Raw genomic sequence first — 19029 nt, 5'->3', positions numbered from 1 at the left:
AGCAGGTCCTGTGTTTGGTAGCTGCTAGCCAGCATAGGTCTGTGAACACCTCAGAAGCAAAAACATCCCCCACTGAACTCCCAGTCCACAGAGCTCAGACATTACTTTTTCTTCTTCCCAGTCCCCTATCTGTCTCCCATCATTTCTCACAGCTATTTCTGCTCTCCTGTATTACCTCTGAGGTTGAAGGATCACAGCTACCACGTTCATTCTTTACACTCCCAACTCCTTTCTCTCTGCCACTTGGGACAGGCTTGCAGCTCCTCTTGGCTTGTTGCTCTCAGCCTGGGGCTACCTTTGGGCCATGGAGTCATCCTTCCCTGCCCTGGGACTGGCTGCTTGGGCCCATCTGGAGGCCAAGGCAGGACGTACTCTTTACTGGGGTGCTCAAGGCACAGCTATTAGCCATCAGCCTCTCCTGGAACTTTTTCTGCAGGGTCACCTCAGGCTTGGCATGTTCACAGTGTCCCCCTGCTCCGGCTCCGTCCATCCGTCGCGCATGCAGTTGATCAAAGTGGAGTGCCTCGCAGAGCAGGAGGGGACATGGGAGGAGCAGATCTACATTGACATCATGGACAGAGACCCCACAGACAATCCCCTCGGCATTCCCTTCACCCTGATTGTCGAGACCTGCGTCCCAGGTACATACTGCCCACAGTGCCCTTGGTCACACTTGCTGCTGATCAGCACCTCAACTTGCTGCTTGGATAGAGAGGCACGCTAGCCTTGGTGTCCCACCTTAAAATCCTCAGAGGTTCCAGCCCTCTTCAAGTCCACCAGTTCACTCATTATCCCTCCCAGGCTCGGAGGGATGCATGGAAGGATAAAAGGAAAGCAGTGCTCTCTAAGACTGAGGTTGACTGGGCTCCATCCTCACAGCCAGCTCCCCCACCCAAGGCTGGGTTTAGCAGTCACCCGGGCAGAAAGGGCTTATCGAGCCTTCTGAGAGGCCAGCAGGGTCTAGACAAATTCATCAGGGAGGCTTCTCCGTGCTCATCCCTCTGGTGTGTCCACAGGACTTGTTGAGAATGTCGCGTCAATCTTCAAGGAGTATCCGATCTGCAGCAGCGCCGACCTCAGCCACCAGCTGCAGTCGGTGAAAGGCACGGGCCTCTTTGTCAGAGATGAGAATAGATTCATCTTCAGCAAGGTTCAGGTTGGGCAAGAGGCAGAAGCCCATTTCAGTATCTGCAATGCTTGCCGTCTGCCATGTGACGTGGCCCTCTCCATCAAACCCCTGCCTGGAGAGGTAAGAACAGGAGGCCAAGGTGGTGGTTGCCCTCTAAGGGCTGTGCGAGAGCCTATTTTGTTCTCCAGATGCATTGTTGCCTGTGGCCCAGACTAGTCTAGCTCAGTGCAGGTCAGACTGCAGGGGAGAGCAGCAGAGCCAGGGAACAGTTGTGTGGAATTCTGCATGTCTCAGGAGAGGTTTGGCTCACACCTCTGGGTCTTTGGTGGGAGAAGTGAATCCTTCTGAAGCTCTCCTGGAAGCACACGCAGAGAGGGGCTGTTATGAACTGACATGTCAGGGCTCAAAGCAGAGCATCTCCTCAGGCTCCCTGGCTTTTCCTTCTCTTTGAAGGCCAGTTCTGGGTTATTTGCAGAGTCTTCCATGCAGTGCCCATCTCCCATATAGGCTGGGGCAGCCTCCTGCACTCAAACACCCAATGCTTTAGCACAAGATCAGCATTCCCCGGGAGGATGGGAGCCTGCCCGGGGAAGCAGGAAGAAAGACACAATGTCTGGGGCTGTTCTCAGTAATGCATTTATGAATAAAACTGTGTCATGTTGAAAGGTGTTTTCTCCTAACACTGCTCTCTGGGTTCCCCCAAGGAACAAAGCCTTATCAACAACATTTTCAAGCTGGATCCAGTCAAGATGTCCATTCGTGGCTCGTCCTCTGCTGTTGCTACGGTGACCTTCACTCCGCCAGACAAGCAGAGCTACGACTGCACCTTCGAGGCTTCCCTTGAGATGCCCAAGGGGTAACTGACCCTGTGAAATATTGGGGGAGGCCTCACTGATAGCTGCCTCTCCCCTGGGAAGGCACAGGCCTCTTGTTAGCTGTAATGCTTTCAGTAGCCTTAGGCATGAGATGATCTGGGAGTAACTCTTAGAGTAGAAAAATGAGGCTGATGGTTTATTCTGTATGAAGAACTGTCAAGACAGGGAAATACTAGGTAGCCAACTGGAAGTTACCCAGATGTGCTGCAGCTGACCTGGGCGTTTCCACGGACAAAGGTTTAGAAGAAGCGGTTTCTGTGCCAGCAAGACAGCAGTCACATTTTCCTCTTTGCTTCTGTAAAATTAAGTGATCCTCTGTGGTTCCCTGGCATTCATTAGGCTATTTTATGTGAGTGATTGGAGCTGATATGAAAGAGGAGCCCAGTTCCTCTGCCCTGGGACCTGTGTACTGGGGCTTTGACCTGCCCTTCCTCAACCCTTTATTGGCTGAATTGGAACAAGACAAGTCCAATTGCTAATAAGCAATTGCTTTTTTACTGTTCTTGGAAATGATCTTTACTGATGGTGACAATGATTTATTTCTGCCTTCTTGCTTTTGTACTGCTTTCGTGCTGTGCCTTTGCTTGTTTCATAAGTCTCATCTCACTGCAGCAAGGGGATTTGCCATATCTCATCTGGTGCCTCCTTATTTACCTGCTGTACTGCATAATTCAATTAAATGAAATTATTTTTAACTGTTATTGTGGAAGGCTCTGGCTCTTTGGAGCAGATTCCTCTTGTGAATGGTCCTGAGTGGATTGGGAAGAGGCTGGTGGGGGGCTGTGTTTTGTGGGGTACAGGAGCACCAGGCAGGGAAAACACTGTAGGTGGGTGGCCCTTGGTGCTTTGCTTGCCCAGTGAGAAATGGGTTAGTGCCAGCTGAAATTGTTTCCGCGCCTCTCCTGCAGCTCTGTGGAAGTGAAACCCCAAATCCTGACCTTCACCATCAGTGGGAAGGGGCAGGAACTGCCGGTGACAGTCGTGCGCCCAAGTGCTCGCAGCAAGAGGGAAATAGCCGTGCTGCGCTTCAAAAGGCTCCAGCTGGAGGATACAGAGATGCTCCCCCTGGTCATCCGTAACAACGGCATCAAACCTGTCAAGGTGAGGAGCACCTGCTCAAGGAAGGATCTGGTTGGGAACAAAGGCTTGTCCCACAGGGGAAGGGTCCCAAAAAACATGGCAGACCTGGGAAGAGGTGTCTCCGTTGAGCCCGAAATGACACAAATTCACCAGGAGACTGAATTGCAGAAGTTTAATACAAAAAGGTCTCTCTTTTTATAGACAGGTTTGACACATTCTTCTTGATTGGCTAATTAAGAGAAACATCTTTCTCACAAACAGTCCTTGAGAAGAACAGAAAAACAGAGTAGAAAAACACCACCTGCAGGTTGTTTATACTAACAAGTTATCATCGTTTCTACAACTCCCTAAAAGGTCTCACAAGTCCACTGTGAGAAACTAATGTCGTTTCTCGCTCTCTGACCAGGCTGTCAACCACAGGGAAGAGGTGTCAGAAATTCTTTTTAAGCGAGTAGCTGACATCTCCAAAAAGGGAGTTCTTGGAAATTTTCCATCCAGTCCTTTTTCTTTAAGTTGAACACAAGAAAGGTGGTGGAGTATTTTCCTGTCTCTCAGGTCACCTTTTGTTCTCATGAACATGTGTGGTTTCCCAGTTCCATAGATTGTATTTAATCCCAGTTTACTATATTTTAAGTAAACTTAGTTGTGGTTTAATCACACTCTGCTCATTACTTTCTGTCCTGTGTGGTTCTGTGTCAGTTCTATCCAGATGCCTCTGAACACCCTTTTTTCTCAGCTGGTTTGACTTAACTTTTGTGCTAAGTGCTGTTAGTAGTGGGAGAGGTGCTGGGCTGCCATGCGGGACCAGCAGCACTGTGGTGTCAGTCTCTGTGCCGTCCCGTACTCACACCAGCATCATTGTGCTCTGGCTTCCCTTTTCTCAGTTTATGTTACACCTGGAGGATGAGCACGGAGTGTTCTTGTTGAAAGGCAGGGCCTCCACATTCAAGACATTCCAAACTGGAAATGTGGAAGGGGACTCCGTCAGAAACGGTAAATTCATTAACCATGAAGTGTGATCATGCAGAGGGAAGACATGTGCCCTGCTCTTGGCTTCTCTGAGCAGCAGCCAGGTGTTAGGCACAGTTTCATTCTTTGGGCTCTCTGTCCCCCAGGCTTTTCTTGGGGCCTTTTTGCAGGGTCTTCTCCTGGCAAGTTGTAGGAAGTTGTTCTGTTCTTCTAGACGTGGTGGGTTGAGTTGTGGGGGACTGTCACTATCTCAGTGGACCCTCTGAGGTATTTGCTGCATGTGGGAAGGTACCAGCCTGAACAGACACAGCCCTTGAGCACACAGCCAGCCAGCAAAAGCCAAAAGCACTCTTTGGCTGAGCTTGGCATATGGCTGGAGCTGGCTGGAAGTAGATGGAATGAGGGCTGGGCATCAGCCTGAGGTTAAGCTGCTTAAGCGGTGCTGTAACTGGAGGTGGCAGTCTTGTCAACATAGGAAGAGGGTCTGGAACCACTGTGGGTAGAATCTGTGCTTAGAAGGCAGCTGGTTTCACCTCTTATTCCTCATCTATCCTATGGAAATATTTCCTCAGTACAGCTGTATTAATTAACTCTGATTTCCATTGCTGTGCAGAGAGCAAGCCCGCAAAGCAGCCTTTCTTTCTTCTGCGTCATGGGCAATCGGCAGAGTTTGATGTCATTTTCAAACCCACCCTGGCTCAACGTCTGGAAGGGAAGATTTGTCTGTTAGTGGGGGACTCCTGCCTGACCCTAACTGAGCTGGTGGGTGAAGGCCACATGGATGAATTCACCCTTGATGGGTTAAAGGAAGACCCCCAGGAGAGGAATGCCAAGAGCAGTCTAAAGAAAGACATCATTGATGGTAAGAGAGGAGAGGCTGCCAAGGTGGAGCAAGGAAGAGGACAACGTCTGATCACGTGTGTCCTCCCTCTAGCCAGGCCTGGGCTGTCACCCATGGGACTTGCCGGCCTGTGGGGGTGGCAGCCATGCATGCAGAGCAGTGAGTGCTGTGCTGCACATCACTGGCTTAGGGGTGTGCCAGGGTGTTTCCCTGAAGGTGGTGGGATGGGGAACTGCCTGGGGAACTCCCTCCAGAGGGAGGAAGGCTTGGAGCAAGGAAGCATTGAACATAAAGGTGTCTGTGCACGTGAGCGGGCAGGTGGAGCTCCCTGCATGCTGAGATCCCTTGCTCTCCTCCTTTACAGCTGTCAGAGCAAATCACATCCAGTTTGGGCACTGTCCTGTCGGGAAGCGCTGCCGCAGGACCTTCACCATCACCAACCACACCCGTACGCAGTTCATGCGCTTTGTGTGGGACGCAGATGCCATATTCCAGTTCTCCCCCAAGGTGAGCATGGACTGCTCTTCCTTTCCCCATTGCTCAAGCTCCTGGTGTTCCCAGGAGCTGGCAGGGAATCCTCACATGCCACTGATAGCCCATTCCAGTGCCACGCAGGAGATGCAGTCCCTGGCTTGGCTGGACCAAGGCAGCCAGCCTTGCTGAAAAGGCTTCATGTTATGGGAGGTGGCACCTTCTGTTTATACTTTTGTCTGTCAAATTTCACATAAATCCTCTCTGAGGTGCAGATTCCTGGCACAGCTGTTCCCCACATCAGTCCCTTTTGCTGTCAGGCCTGCCTTTGGCAGTGCTTCCAGTTTGGTCCCGACTCCCTCCCTGATTCTCCCTAGGTGGGACACCTCCATCCTGGCTGTGCCAAGGGCATCACAGTGACCTTGAAAGCAGATGTCCCAGGCACCTTCAGGAGGCGCCTTGTGAAATGTAAGGTGACCAAGATCAACTTCAAGCGGCCACGAAGGAAGGTTCCAGACTGGGATGACCAAATGTGCATTGTGACGTGGAAGGATATCCCCAGGAAAGACCTGGCAGCCAGATGGTTTAAAAAAGAGAGGGTAAGAAGCAGAACAGCAAAGAAAGGCAATCCAGCTTTTACAGAAAGAACCACCATAGCACCATCACTGCTGGCTGAGCAGCTCCTGCTTCCTCTGACATTGGACAGCCAAGAGGTTCACCAGCAGTGCATTCCAGGGGAGAGGTGGATGCACAGTGACCAGATACACTCACACAAGATGGGGAAGCCTTTTGACAAGAGACCTTTAGCCACACTCAACTATCAGGCTGTGCCACAAGCACAAGTGTTGCAGCACATGTTGAATGGAAGGCAATGCTTTATGATTTTATCCCATTTTATGGTGTTTGAAATCTCTTCATCTCATGTGGTGCCTTTTCACCAACAAGGAGTTAAGTCTGCTGCACTCTGTCTCTTCTTTTAAAGTGGAGAGAAATACACTTCTCCTGCATATGCTGGTGAACTCCAAGTTTTGTCTGCATGGATACCAGAGAATTTGGTTGTGGTCTCTGTATTGTGTGGGATATCTCTTCATGAAGTAGCCCAGGCACTGTATGACTATGGAGGAGTCCAGAGAAGGACCATCTCCAGAGACTCTTGCTTTTATTGTCATTATTGCCACAAACACTCATCGTGGGTGAAGGTTCTTTCTGGGTTTCTGGACCATTTTAAGGCCTCTAAAAACCATCCTCTTTTCTATCAGAACATCTGCGGTTGAAGACTTTCCTAGTGAGATCTTTCACACCCCAAAATGCCCATCCCCAGCTCCCAGCAGCGTGGCTGTTGCTCCAGACATGACATCTGGAGAGCACTTTCCCCTAAGACAAGAAGGTGCTTTCTAGAGCTCTTCAGTCTCCATCCACAGAGCTCCAGCAGGGGAACTTATCCCTATTTTGAGACCTGCTGGATTTATAGGGGACAGGAAAAAAGCCAGTCCCTCTACAAGGTTGAAGTACAGGGACTAGAACACAGCTATAGTCTCCATGGGGATATTAACAGCTGTGGTAGTGATCGCTTGGATCAGTCGGTAGAACAAACTACTGAGCAGAACACTCCCAATTTTGTCATCTTTCCAGGGAAGTAAAAGTGAATGGTCCTTTCTAGTCCCTTAGGAGGCTGATCTTGGAGGCCAGAAGATTCCCTTCTCAGCCTGACCTTCTGGGCTCTGCTTAGTGATTTCTCCTTCCTCTGTTTGCAGGTGGTCGAGACAGTCCCGGAACCAGCTCACACTGTGCTGGAGAAGAGCAGCCAGGAGGCTGAGGTGTACCTCAGTGCCATTGTTTTCTACACCCAGTTCAAACTGAGCACAACCGTGGTTCAGTTCAAGGATACCTCCCCCTTGCAGACAAGGATAGCCACGTGAGTGCTGGAGGCCAGGCAGGGCCCTGGGGACAGCAGCTGACCTTGCCCAGGGCTGGCCCAGGGCCTGCTTGCCAGAACTCTGCCCCAGCCCAAACCAGCACAGGCCCATTTATGTGCACACAAAGCCAAGCAGGTGGAGGTGCTCAGGAGAGCCTCAGTGCTGCCACACCTTTCTGCTGAGAACAGCCATGGCTTTGCCCTCACTGCATGTCACCTGTCCTCATCTGCTCAGGAATAAGTTTGCAGTCAAACCAAGACCTAAAGTCCAGAGTAAGCCCCTTAGCTTCAGTGTCCTGGGTACCATGTTGGCCCTTTCCTCTTAAACTTCCAGGCTTTAAAATACTTTTTTGGGCCACCTGGGACAGCAATCTGAGCATGGCAGGGTTGCCTGGGGTAGAAGATGCTCCTCAGCAGAAAGTGGTACCAGGAGTCCATCAGACAATGTTACTGTACTATTTCCTTTATATTTATTGGACATTTTTTTTATTCCTCCTTCTGGCTTTTCAGTTTCAGGCTATCCAACACAGGGAAGGTAGCCCTGGAATACTCCTGGGAGGAAGCTGAAGACAGTGAAGCAGTGAAGAAGCAATACTCATCTGCTCTGATGCATAAGGGCATTTCACTTGGTAGCTGAGGGCCTGGGGAGAAGACTCTGCCACGTCACTCCAAAACATGAATTGCTTTTTCATCCTTGCCCACACGTCCACTTTCATCAGCATCTTCCCAGCTGCAGCCGGAGAGTTTTTGTCCCTATCTGCTGTTCATTCCCTTCTGTTCTTCCTCTGCCACTTCTGCTCTGCAGAGGAGCTGAGCCAGGCTCTGGGGAGAGCCACGTGCTGGGTGGACTGGGAAGGACTGGGAAGGGGGACATCAGGGACATCTCAGACTCTTTGAAAAGTCTGAGACTGGGAAAAACAATGGTGTAACAAGTGAGCTGACCTGTAGCCACTGTCTGTGTGCAGTTCCCCACTCCAGGGCAAATGCAAAGTCACCGTCTAAAACCAACTCTCCTGCTTTGGCACAGGAGTTTGTGCTGCAGGCAGAGACCCTGCTCCCAGATGCTCTATTTCCTGCTGAAAGTAATTGGCCAGAGATGCTCCAAGTGCATCCCAGCTCTCCTCCAACTACCTGCAGCAGGAGGCAGAGTTGCTGGTGCTCCAATGACAGGATTTTATCTTTGAAAGGTGTCCTCTTCCTCTCTGCAGGTCATTTCCTCTCCTCTGAACCTTCAGGGTGTCTCAGAAAGCTGCTGCATCATTTTGGGTGGCAGCAGGAGCATCCTTTTGAAACTCATCCTTCTGAGCTGCAGCAGCTGCAGCAGTTGGCCAAGCAGCAGCAGGATTCTGAGCAGCAGCTGCAGCAGCCAAAGCAGCACGACTGTTCCAAGACGCTACACCACTCACACCCTGTTAGTCCCTCCCCAGAGGTCTTCCCAGATGCCATCTGTGACTGGTCAGTGTTCTCCATCAAGCCCTACTGTGGCACCATCTACCCTGGCCAGAAGCAGGCCTTTTACATGTGGTTCTCCCCAAAGTGTGAGGGGACGTTTGAGACCACCCTGCAGTGCAGGTGGGAAACATTTAGCACTTGCCAACTCATGCTTCTGATGGGTGTCACTGGGGGATCGCAGGGTGGGACAGGGTGGAAGGGACCACAGTAGATCATCTGGTCCCACTTCCCTGTGTAAGCATGCTCATCCTAGTGCACATGGCACAGGGTTGTGTCCAGAGGGCTCTGGAATAATTCCAGTGAGGGACACTCCACACCCTCTCTGGGCAACCTGGCACCTGCACAGGAAAGAAGTTCTTCCTCAGGTTCAGGTGGAATTTCCTGTTCAGGTTCTGCCATTGCCTCTTGTCCCATTGCTGGGCACCACCAAGCACAGCCTGGTTCATCCCCTAACACCCTCCCTTCAGTCCCTCTGACTGGGATGAGGAGGTGAGCCTGGAGACAGGCAGCCCCAGAGAGGCGGCAGAAACACCCACAGGAGCAGAAAAAGATCATCTGGCCTTGGTAGGGAGACACTGGGAAGGTTGCAAAATCTGGAAGAAGAGATCCAGGAACCAGCAAGTCCCTAGCTCTGCTTTCTTTTGGGACAAGCAAGGCCTGCTTTTCTACATGGAACCTTGAGTGCTGTAGTTGGTCCCCAGGCACTTTACTGGTCATGTTCCTGCCCTTGCACCTCTGCAGCTTCCATGCAGCGAGTGCATTTGTTTAATTTGCTGCTCACTGCTTGCACAAGGAAAGGATGTAGCAAGCTGCAGAGCAACTGGCTGAGAATGTCTGTCTGGCTAATACCAGTCCCTTTCTTCCTAGGATTCCTAACCCGAAGCCAAATCAAAAAACGGGGCAGGTAATTGTGAAAGCCCAGGAACAGAAGAGTCTTGGTAAACCATTAGAGCAGAGAGAGAAAGGCCAGAGAGCCAAGAAGCAGAAACCAGCACCTAAGGGGCAGAATTTGTGTCAGCTGAAGTCTCCTGAAGGAACCAGCAACATCGTGCCTTCTGCTGCTGCTGGTCTCCCACCCTTCACCAGAGACCTCTGCAGCCCTCACCTCCCGGCCCACGCCAAGAGTGGCTGCACCCTCTCCGCCCCTCGAGCCGGTCTGGGTGGCAGCAGAGCAGGGCTGCCCAACTCCTAGAGGCAACAAAGCTGCTCTGTGCAGCTGCTGAGAGGAACCCTGAGCCAAGGAAACCGGAACAAAGGAGACAAGAGGAGCCACTTGTATAAATTCTCAAGACGGTTTAATCCCCGAGAGAGCCCACAGACAAGTGACAAAGCTCCAACAGGGTAACAGCAGCTTAAGAACCGGGGAGGGTACTCGGGGAGGATAACCAATAGTAGAACAGCAAGAGAGGAACATAGGGCGGGGATCAGATTGTAGGTAACCAATAGGAGATAACATGGGAGGGAATTACGCTTGTCACCCCAATGGAACTCCGAGAGAAGGGTGATGGACAAGGATGGTTCTAGAGAAAGGGGTGGGGCCACATTTGATGAACAAGGGAAGAGAGCAGTACTTCCAGGATTGGCAGGGAAGGGTCTGGAAATCAGGGAGGTTCATGGGAGACTGACATGGGGGCTGACAAGATTTTGCTGTGTGCAACGAGGCTGCAATCTATTTCAAGCCTCAGGGTACAGTTATCTGCTACAGCCAAACTTTTTTTGTCCACTGGTGCCTTAACTGCCATTATTAAATTATTTTATTTTGGGAGAATCAATCTCATTAAAAGCTGCCTCCCACCCCAAGGAAGACAGAAAAATTAGTGGTAATTGAATTGCTTTATTTGTCCACTAACACCTACTGCAGGAAGAAACCCAAATATTATCTAATCTTACCATATATGACTTTTTAGTGATGGTGTAACAGCTGAAATCAAACGGCAGTAACTATTCTAGTAAATCCAGTCTGGTAGGTTAAAGCAGCCATTACTCCATCTCTGTGCTGAAAAATTATGTCCAGAGTCATCAGCTCACAAGCTCCATTTTTCCCTCTGTTACTGCACCTAGGCTCTATTTCATCTACTTCAATATTTAATTCCTGAAGTTCAGAAACTCTTTAAATCCCTATGAAGCAGGATCCAATATGCTCTGTAGGACTCTGGCAACAGAGAACAGCTGGCAAGCACATTGCAAAAGGATATCAGACTTTACTGGATATTTATTTTGGTAGTGTTGGTAGCGATACAACCAGATTTGGAAGTCCCAGAGAAAAACTGTGTCCGGATTTACAAGTTCCTGCCTACATATTTGCACAGTCAAAAGCAGCAGCCTGTTTGAACAGCATTTGAGGAGACTGCTTAAATAGCTTTGGCAGGCTTTGGTGGGAGCTCCTCTCAGACCCTTGCATTTCACAGAAGAAAAGTCAATTTGCCTTTTGACCTCTGTTTTTCCAGGGAAAAAATCAAAGCCACTCTGCTGCCCCGGGTTAGACAGCAGCTCTGTGCTGCATTCCTGACCTCAGCTCCTAGACCAAGACCTCTGGGATCCCATAACCCTCAACACACCACCAGCCAACTGAACTGGTTTCCTTGCAGATATGGTGTCCAAAATCCATTACCCTCTCCAGGTCAGCCAACAGGAGAAACAGTGATTGTCTTCTGAGACTGACAGGAACAGCACAGGCTGTCCACAACACAGCTCACATGAGGCATCTCATGAGAGGCCCACTGGAAAGCCACATGCGTGTGGCCTCCCAGAGAATGGGTCTATTTGGCTGACAGTGCTGAGTAAGCATTTCAGAAGCTGCTTCTGCTCAGGAGGGTGCAAGCCAGCTACTAACATGTTCTAGCACCCTCCAAAAAATCTGAGATAGAGAAAACTCAAAGGCTGCATCCTGCTTAAAACAAGACTTGGACAGACTGGATCAATGGGCCAAGGACAAGGGTGTGAGGTTCCATAAGGCCAAGTGCCACATCCTGCAGGTCACCAGCCGCTTCAGTGTGAGCCAGAGTGTGCCCAAGGGGGCAAGAGGCCAATGGCACCTGGCCTGGATCAGCAGCAGTGTGGGCAGCGGGACCAGGGCAGTGCCTGCCCCTCTGTGCTGGGCACTGCTGAGGCCACAGCTCGAGTGCTGTGTCAGCTCTGGGCCCCTCGGGAAAAAGGACATTGAGGGGCTGAGTGTGTCCAGAGAAGGGCAGCAAGGCTCCCAAAGGCTCTAGAAAACATGTCCCATGAGGAGTAGCTGAGGGAGCTGGGTTTGTTCAGTCTGGAGAAGAGGCTCAGGAGGGACCTCACCGCTCTCTCAACTCCCTGACAGGAGCGTGCACTGAGGGGGGGCTGCTCTCTTCTGCTGGGCCTGCACTGAGAGCCAGAGGAAGTGACCTCACGTTGAGAGGAAATTCAGGTTAGATTTTAGAAAATAATTTTCACTGTTCAGGGCGGGGAATAGGTTGGCCAGAAAGGTGGTGGAGTTGCCATCCCTGCAGCTGTTAAAGAGGCCTCTGAACCTGACACTGGGAAATGGTTTAGTGGTTTAGGGTTTGCAGTGTCAGTGTTGGCCTGACGTTGAACTGATGGTCTTAAAGATCTCTTTCACCCCTGACGGTTCTACAATTCGCAGTGCTTCTTGCCTGGCTGAGGGGAAGGCTCAGGGCTGTCCCGAGTCCGAGGGCGGCCGCACCCTGAGGCGCTGGGGCGGCGCTGCGGCTGCGGCGTCTCCTGAGGGGCGGGGCCGGGCTCTGCCCTCAGCTCCGCGAGATCCCAGCGCTCAGCCCGGCTATCCCATCTCTCAGCCCCCACATCCCATCCCTCAGCCCTCAGATCCCATCTCTCAGCCCGCAGATCCCATCTCTCAGCCCGCAGATCCCATCCCTGAGCCCGCAGATCCCATCTCTCAGGCCCAACATCCCATCCCTGAGCCCGCAGATCCCATCTCTCAGCCCCCACATCCCATCCTTCAGCCTGCAGATCCCATCTCTCAGCCCTCAGATCCCATCTCTCAGCCCGGCGATCCCATCTCTCAGCCCTCAGATCCCATCTCTCAGCCCCCACATCCCATCTCTCAGCCCGCAGATCCCATCCCTCAGCCCTCAGATCCCATCTATCCGGCCGCAGATCCCATCCCTCAGCCCGGCAATCCCATCCCTCAGCCCGCAGTTCCCACCCCTCAGCCGGACAGCGCTCGGCAGCGGGCACCCGCCTCGCCTCGGGGTCTGCCCGGAGCCACCCGCGCCCCTGGATCACAGGTACCCGAGCCGTGCCCCGTTTTCCCCCTCGGGATTCCCCAACTTTCCCACAGAAGAATGCAGCTGCTGTTTCATCTTTAGACTGTTGCGTTTCAACCTCCCCCCCCCCCCCCCCCCCTTTTTTTTTTAAACTTTATATGTTCTTTCCCTTTTATATTTGGGCTGATCTGATAACGAGCTGTAAATCACACACGGCCGATCTGAGGGAGTTTCTTGAAGGCCTCTGCTCATTTCCCCAGGCAAATGCCAAGGGACTGTGGAGCAAGCCCAGGGGAGGGGATCTGATGGTTCCACAGGCTCAGCCCGTGGTGGGGACCTCACCTGTGGGATGTGGGAGAAGCCTCGCAGCACCATGTCCTCAGACTGGCCTGGCTTCAGGTCCATCGACACTGGCTCCAGCCCAAACACGGGGCTGGCACGTTCGGGGCTCTGGGAATCATCCTGGGAGCTGCTGAGGTCTGAGACACTCTGGCCCTCCTCCTCAGGTGGCCTGTAGCATTCCACACTCCAGAAGAGCTGATAGAAGTGGTGGCCCTTGTTTGTTACTCTGAACTGATGAATACTGGGAACCAGGCTAGAATAGAAGGCAGGATGCAAAATCTGCTATTTCCCTGGTCATCAGATTGCTCCCAGTGAGCAACCTGAGGTGTTAATTGCTTGGAGACTGTCTACATTTCCAGCTCTTAATGTGGACCAGAAATAGTGTCTGATAAGGTGCCCTTTTGATGTTATTATTGCAAAGGGAAATATGTTTATAATGGTAATATAATGTTTTCCAGGTGAGGCTAACAGGAGGTGGTGTTTTCCTCCAAAATGTTTGTTCTGGGCTGATTCATACTGTTGCTGTATTTTGTATTAATCTGTGCCTGAAACTGTAAGTGAATCTTTGAGATCCTGCACTTGGGGACTTTGTGTGTGGGGGTATGATTGCAGACATTTCTAAAAGCCGGCTCGGAGGCAGTTTCTGGATGACCCCAGCAGCAGGTAAAAATCATCTGCCTGCTCCAGGAGAGGACAGCGGGGGAGCAGAGCCTCTCTCATTCGTAGTAGCTTTGGTTTTGCACTGCTAGCCATTTGTAGAAACTTCATTTTGCATTAGAAACTGTCTGAAAGTGAACTTTGCCAACTCTGCTGGCAGTCGAGCGAGGTCCTGGGCAGAGCAGGGCAGCAGCAGAGCCCTTGAACAGCACAAGGAAGCGGCAGCAGCGGCGGTGCAGACCCCGCACAAACCAGAGAGTTTCCATCTGCCTCTGGAACTGCTCTGTGGGCTCCTGCCTTGCCAGTGGGGGTTGTCACCCTCCTGTCTCTTTGTTCCCGAGGCCCCTGCTTGCCATTTTGGAAGGGAAGGGTCTGATGCCACCTTCCCTTGGTCCCTCAGCCACACGGAGGGAGGGACTGCCTCATCCGGGCGCCATTTCAGGAACCTTTTGCTCTGGGGGAGCCTATGAGCTCATTACTTGATCAAGTGAGGACATCAGTGTATTAGAACTAAAGACAATTCAGTGGCAATTTAGCAACTGGTTTCCCTGTCAGTGGCTTTTGAAGGTGTCTAACAACTCTCAACTGGCCATCACGTGTTTCTAAAGGAATCTCTGCCTTCAGGGAAGGAGTCAGGGCTTTGAACACTGAAGAAGACCTTGCCTGAAGGACTACAGCAAAACTGCTCCTTGTTGAGACAGGAGGAGAGGTGGGAGTAGAGAGATCTCCTACCTGAATTGGTATCCCAGGTTGAGCTCCGGGGCGAATGGCTTGTCTATGACAACCGTGGTGCCAGTGCCCAAAGCCACCAGCCCGAAGGCGGTCCAAAGGCTGTTCCCAATGAACAGCTGGACAGGGACAGCAAAAGGCCCCGTGTCATCCAGGGTTACTGTGACAGACACAGGCACCTCACCCCCAGCAGGGATCACTCCTTCTCTGGGTTCAATGGCACAGCAGTGGGGTTTGCGAGCCTGTAGGACAAGCATAATTTGCATTTAGGAAACCATACACCCTGGTCTCTTGTGGGGTACAAGAAAAAAAAGACTAAAGAGGGGATGATAAAAATCATAAAGGCTTAAAATCCCCAAAATACAGTACTGGGCAACAGCGGAGCTCATACATCCTGTGTTTTCCCCTCCTTTAACAGACTCACCTAATTAACCCAGTTTTGCCCAACCCAAGGGATGCTTATCCTCAGGAGAGTGTTCCTTCCCCATCTTTCTCTGGAGTGTGTGCCAAGGAAAGCTGCTTTCTCTCTCCTGGCTTCTCACAAAGGCTCAAGGCCAGAGGAAGGCAGGACTGCTCAAATCCCACCGCAGAAACCACACAGCTGGAAGATACTGCTGAGAGCCTGAAGAATACCTCTGCAAAACCAGTTGTGCAAAACCCCAACACCAAACTATTCTTTCCCAAGGGGCCATCAGTGCTTCTCAACATCCCCTAAAGGACTGAAGCCCTCACTCCCCACCCATCATCAGCCGTAGAGAGGTGCCCCAGTGCCCTCTGCTTTGGAAAAGTCACCTCCAAATGGTTAGAGCAGAGCAGGAAAGCAGGAAGCAGAAAGAAAACTGGATGCATGTGCTCTGTGGGCATGGCCCACTCTTCCCAAGAACTCTTGTCATCTGCTTTCTCATGGACTTCACAGATTGGGCAAGAGAGCTAGAAGCTGCCCGAAGGAGGGAGGAAAGGCCTTGCACCAGCACAGCTGTACAGACACAGCTCTGCAGGTCTGACCCTGGTAGGAGCATGTGAAACCCAGCCTTTACACACCATGACCACCCAGCCAAGGTGCACTGCTCCCTGCAGAGGCTGAAAGCACAACTCCATTGTGGGAGTCAGGAAAAGCTCTCCTGGAAAAATCCCTCACTTTAAGGTTACATTTATCTCCCAAACAGCTGGAAAAGCAGCAAGAGGAAATTCACTACCCTCCTCCTTGGCCCAGGAGGCTGTGGCTGGACTCTCCCACATGGCCTGATGCTTTACCCACAGACACAAACAAGTCCTTAGTACAGGTTTTAACCAGCTCCACAAGTTCAACACAGCCAGCATGAAAAAGAACAAACCTCAAGCTCCTCACAGATCTCCCCCTCCAGCAGACATCCCACCCAGCCCCAGGCACAGCCTTTCCTGGCTGCACCAGCCCTGCTCCCCCTGCCAGGGGAGCAGCCCCAGCTCCTTCTGCCCTATGCAGCCTCCACATATTGAACAGCCCTTCTCTGCAGCTGGTCCCCAAAGATGCTCTTCAATAGCACAGAGATCCCAGGTTGGGGGGGGTGCACAACCCCCACACTTGTCTTTGTGTGGACAGCCCAGCTGGCTTGACCCACAGGAGGTGTGAAAATTGCCTCCCCACGAGCAGTCTGAGGACAGACCTCACACCCTGCTCTCTACTATTAACAGCAGTGTGGCACAAAGCAAATGGAGATGGACAAGGAAGCCACAGTGAAATCCATGCTCTGGGGAGCAAAGGACCACAGGTTTCTCTTGATTGCAGAGTTCCAAAAATGTGACACACAAAGCTAAAGACCTTCTGTAAAATTAAGGGAGAACTTGTCAACACAATCCAGATTAATTTCTGCTCCAACATCTCTGCACCTGACTTCACTGAGGGGTGCCCCATCTAAAACCACTCCAGACCAGGTTCCTCTTGCCTTGCTCAGATGGAATATTGGGAGTATCCTGCCTCCTCTCACACAGGGCAATATGGATATCTTGCCTATAAAAACCAAGTCATGGCTGCTACTGACCAGTCCATTTCCCTGAAAAACAGCCCCACAGATACTTACGACCTCCATCCTGAAGTCTGCAGGGACGAGACCTTCGTTGAAGAGGGTAAAGCTGCGTGAAGTAGGCTGTAGTGCTGGGATCTTGCCAAACTCTATCAGCCTTGTGCTTGGGTAGATTTCTGCCAGCTTTCCAGAGCTCCGTAATTCTACTCTCTGTTCCAGGAAGCAGGCAAGAAAGATTTCAAAAAAACCCCAAATCATACCACAACAGGGAAAGCTAAAAAAACTTTAATAGCTCAACCCCACTCAAGTTATTTCTTTAGGGACTGCTTCCACTCTACAGCTGAAATGCTAGGCTTTTGGGAAAAATAAAAAAATTACATATGCACCTCCAAATGAAAAAGGATTAAGGTATAAGAAACATTCCAACCACAAATTATTGGCCCAAAGCTAAAAGCTTTGCAAGGAATTTCTAGTTAAGATGAGGCTGACAGTTAAACAACTGGTTATTCTGGTGGGGAGAAACCCTCCTCTTTAGGGTAAGCAGACTGATGGTTGAAAGCAACTGTTTTGTCAAACTTCAGCTTGCACTGCCTGTCCTGGCACAGCTTGCATTGTCTGTCCTTCCTGGTGACTGGTTTACATACAGTGCCACAATGGCCCAGGTTCAGATGTTTGGTGCCATCCAGGGAATTTAGCATCCTCATTTCCATATGTTTTAATATTAAGTTTAAATCCTTCTCCAACCACTCTTCAAATGCCAGCTTTCCTTTCTTTTACAGAAAGCTCAAGGTTCCCAGAAGTCTTCTGACTTCCTTTTTTGTGCTCAGAGAAATGACATTTTATAACAGATGTTTCCAAAATTAATAGCATTAAAGATTAATTAACTAAAATAATCCTTAATTCCAGCTTAGATGAACTACCTTCTGTGTCAGACACTGAGATTACCACCTATGAGGCACGAGCTGTTTGTGCCACCCATCCCTCCTGTCCTTCTCCACAGCAGCCTGTGCCTGTTTTCCCCAGAAGAATCCCTGTCCCTGTGCCCCTGCCAGGAGCAGGTGCCCACAGGCACACAGCTCCCCTTGCACTCACCCGTGGGTTTCTCTCATCCCCGAACACGCCAATGAGAACATTGGTGCGATGCTCCCCTAATGTCTGCACCTCGATCACAACTGGGATCTCTGCGAAGCTGTGAGGCTGGACTATCCCACAGGGCTTGGGGCTGGAGTAGAGCACAGGAGAGTTCTCCTTGCGTTTCTGGAAGGGACAGAACCAAATACAACTTTAGAGGGACCTCTGAAGAAACCTTAAACTCCTTAACATCCACCGCAACAGCAAATTACACTCATGTTTAAAAATCCCCAGGACAAAGGTAAAAGGCACAAACAAGATGCAAGAATTGTAGGCTTAGCACTCCCAGGGGATCCTGCAAGGAGGCTGCCAGCACAGGCATTGGTGTCTGTGGATGCAGCAGCTTTTCACAACCCTCTAAGATCTCCCACAGGAAAACACCATGAAGACTAGACTAGAACATTAACTGTTTCCTCAGGAGGTTAAACTGCCTCCTCAAGTTTACATTCGGGTAGGATCCTGTTCTCAGCAGATCTTTAAGATTGAATAGAAATCAGCAAGGCCTTATCCAAACCCTTTTTTCCCCCAATAATCTCCTCAATAATATTTGACAGGAGGAGGTGGATGTGATGCCAAACCTGGGGAATAAGCCCATAGCAGCCAGGAAGGTCGGTGTTATTTGCAACGAGGAACTTCCTCTCGTAGGGCACCTTCAGGTGGCACTCATCGTAGAGCAGGATTTCAGGGTACACTCGCAGCTCAGGAACGAGACATCTGGGCAAAGAGATGATCCCAAGGGAATCAGAGATACTGAGAGAATGGAGAACATTTACCCCCAAAGATTGTAAAATGGAGCATAACACTGGTCACTATCAAATAGATATTTAACAGCCCTACAGTGATAAATTGCCTTCTAAGTCTTCCCACTCAAACAGGTCTTGTCAAGGAGGGGCAAACCCTGAGAGGCAGCACCCAGAGGCTGCCAAGTGCCCCAGGCAGAGCACTTTGTGCCACAGCTGCCTCAGCCCCTCCTTTACCCAAGAAGGCTTGCAAGGACTCCTGTCACAGTCCCAGTGATCCACGAGCCCTGGGCGAGCCTTCCCAACAAGGGTCAGTGCTCACTAAGGCTCAAGGAACACACAGCTCTGGTGTCTCAGGAAAAATGACTCTCTTCTCTCCCATGGTGCTGTTACCCTGCCTGAGAACTCAGCTCTTTGCCCCAGCCCTGGAGGGCACGAGACACCAGCTGCCCTCCAGAGTGGCTGATCACCCCCTCCCAGG

The 19029-nt window shown here is 51.0% G+C and overlaps 3 protein-coding genes across 3 annotated transcripts in view; 2 read left to right on the top strand and 1 right to left on the bottom strand.

Annotated features, from left to right (window-relative positions):
- The first annotated feature begins 13 nt into the window (after positions 1–13).
- Positions 14–2035, top strand: LOC132332940 (hydrocephalus-inducing protein-like). The gene is made up of 3 exons (XM_059857681.1): positions 14–641; positions 1017–1249; positions 1834–2035. Exons 1-3 carry the CDS (start codon positions 305–307, stop codon positions 1987–1989), a joined length of 726 nt encoding a protein of 241 aa, XP_059713664.1. The 5' UTR covers positions 14–304; the 3' UTR covers positions 1990–2035.
- Positions 2036–2846: 811 nt separating this feature from the next.
- On the top strand, positions 2847–9924 carry LOC132332981 (hydrocephalus-inducing protein homolog). The gene is made up of 9 exons (XM_059857707.1): positions 2847–3105; positions 3969–4077; positions 4667–4915; positions 5259–5401; positions 5743–5964; positions 7120–7280; positions 7791–7909; positions 8708–8852; positions 9600–9924. The coding sequence occupies exons 1-9, from the start codon at positions 3061–3063 to the stop codon at positions 9922–9924; spliced, it is 1518 nt and encodes a 505-aa protein (XP_059713690.1). The 5' UTR covers positions 2847–3060.
- Positions 9925–11353: 1429 nt separating this feature from the next.
- The window catches only part of LOC132332980 (hydrocephalus-inducing protein-like), a 35654-nt gene continuing 27978 nt past the window's right edge, over positions 11354–19029 (bottom strand). Inside the window, exons 15-20 of the mRNA XM_059857706.1 lie at positions 18387–18522; positions 17770–17934; positions 16735–16887; positions 14681–14919; positions 13292–13460; positions 11354–11389 (exon numbers count right to left, since the gene is read on the bottom strand). Coding sequence (XP_059713689.1) covers positions 11354–11389; positions 13292–13460; positions 14681–14919; positions 16735–16887; positions 17770–17934; positions 18387–18522 — 898 coding nt within the window. The remainder of the gene's footprint in view (positions 11390–13291; positions 13461–14680; positions 14920–16734; positions 16888–17769; positions 17935–18386; positions 18523–19029) is intronic.

The sequence above is a fragment of the Haemorhous mexicanus genome, chromosome 12 (assembly GCF_027477595.1).
Source record: "Haemorhous mexicanus isolate bHaeMex1 chromosome 12, bHaeMex1.pri, whole genome shotgun sequence".
In the NCBI taxonomy this organism is placed as follows: domain Eukaryota; kingdom Metazoa; phylum Chordata; class Aves; order Passeriformes; family Fringillidae; genus Haemorhous; species Haemorhous mexicanus.
This window is presented reverse-complemented; position numbering and strand designations above follow the sequence as displayed.

Excerpts from the sequence above, each read along its gene's own strand:
- LOC132332981 (XM_059857707.1), top strand. The coding sequence starts at position 3,061 with ATGCTCCCCCTGGTCATCCGTAACAACGGCATCAAACCTGTCAAG. Across the intron at positions 5,965-7,119 it reads GATGGTTTAAAAAAGAGAGG|GTGGTCGAGACAGTCCCGGA; the intron begins GTAAGAAGCAGA and ends CTCTGTTTGCAG. Across the intron at positions 7,910-8,707 it reads GCATAAGGGCATTTCACTTG|AGGTCTTCCCAGATGCCATC; the intron begins GTAGCTGAGGGC and ends GTCCCTCCCCAG.
- LOC132332940 (XM_059857681.1), top strand. The coding sequence starts at position 305 with ATGGAGTCATCCTTCCCTGCCCTGGGACTGGCTGCTTGGGCCCATCTG. Across the intron at positions 642-1,016 it reads TGTCGAGACCTGCGTCCCAG|GACTTGTTGAGAATGTCGCG; the intron begins GTACATACTGCC and ends GTGTGTCCACAG. Across the intron at positions 1,250-1,833 it reads TCAAACCCCTGCCTGGAGAG|GAACAAAGCCTTATCAACAA; the intron begins GTAAGAACAGGA and ends GGTTCCCCCAAG.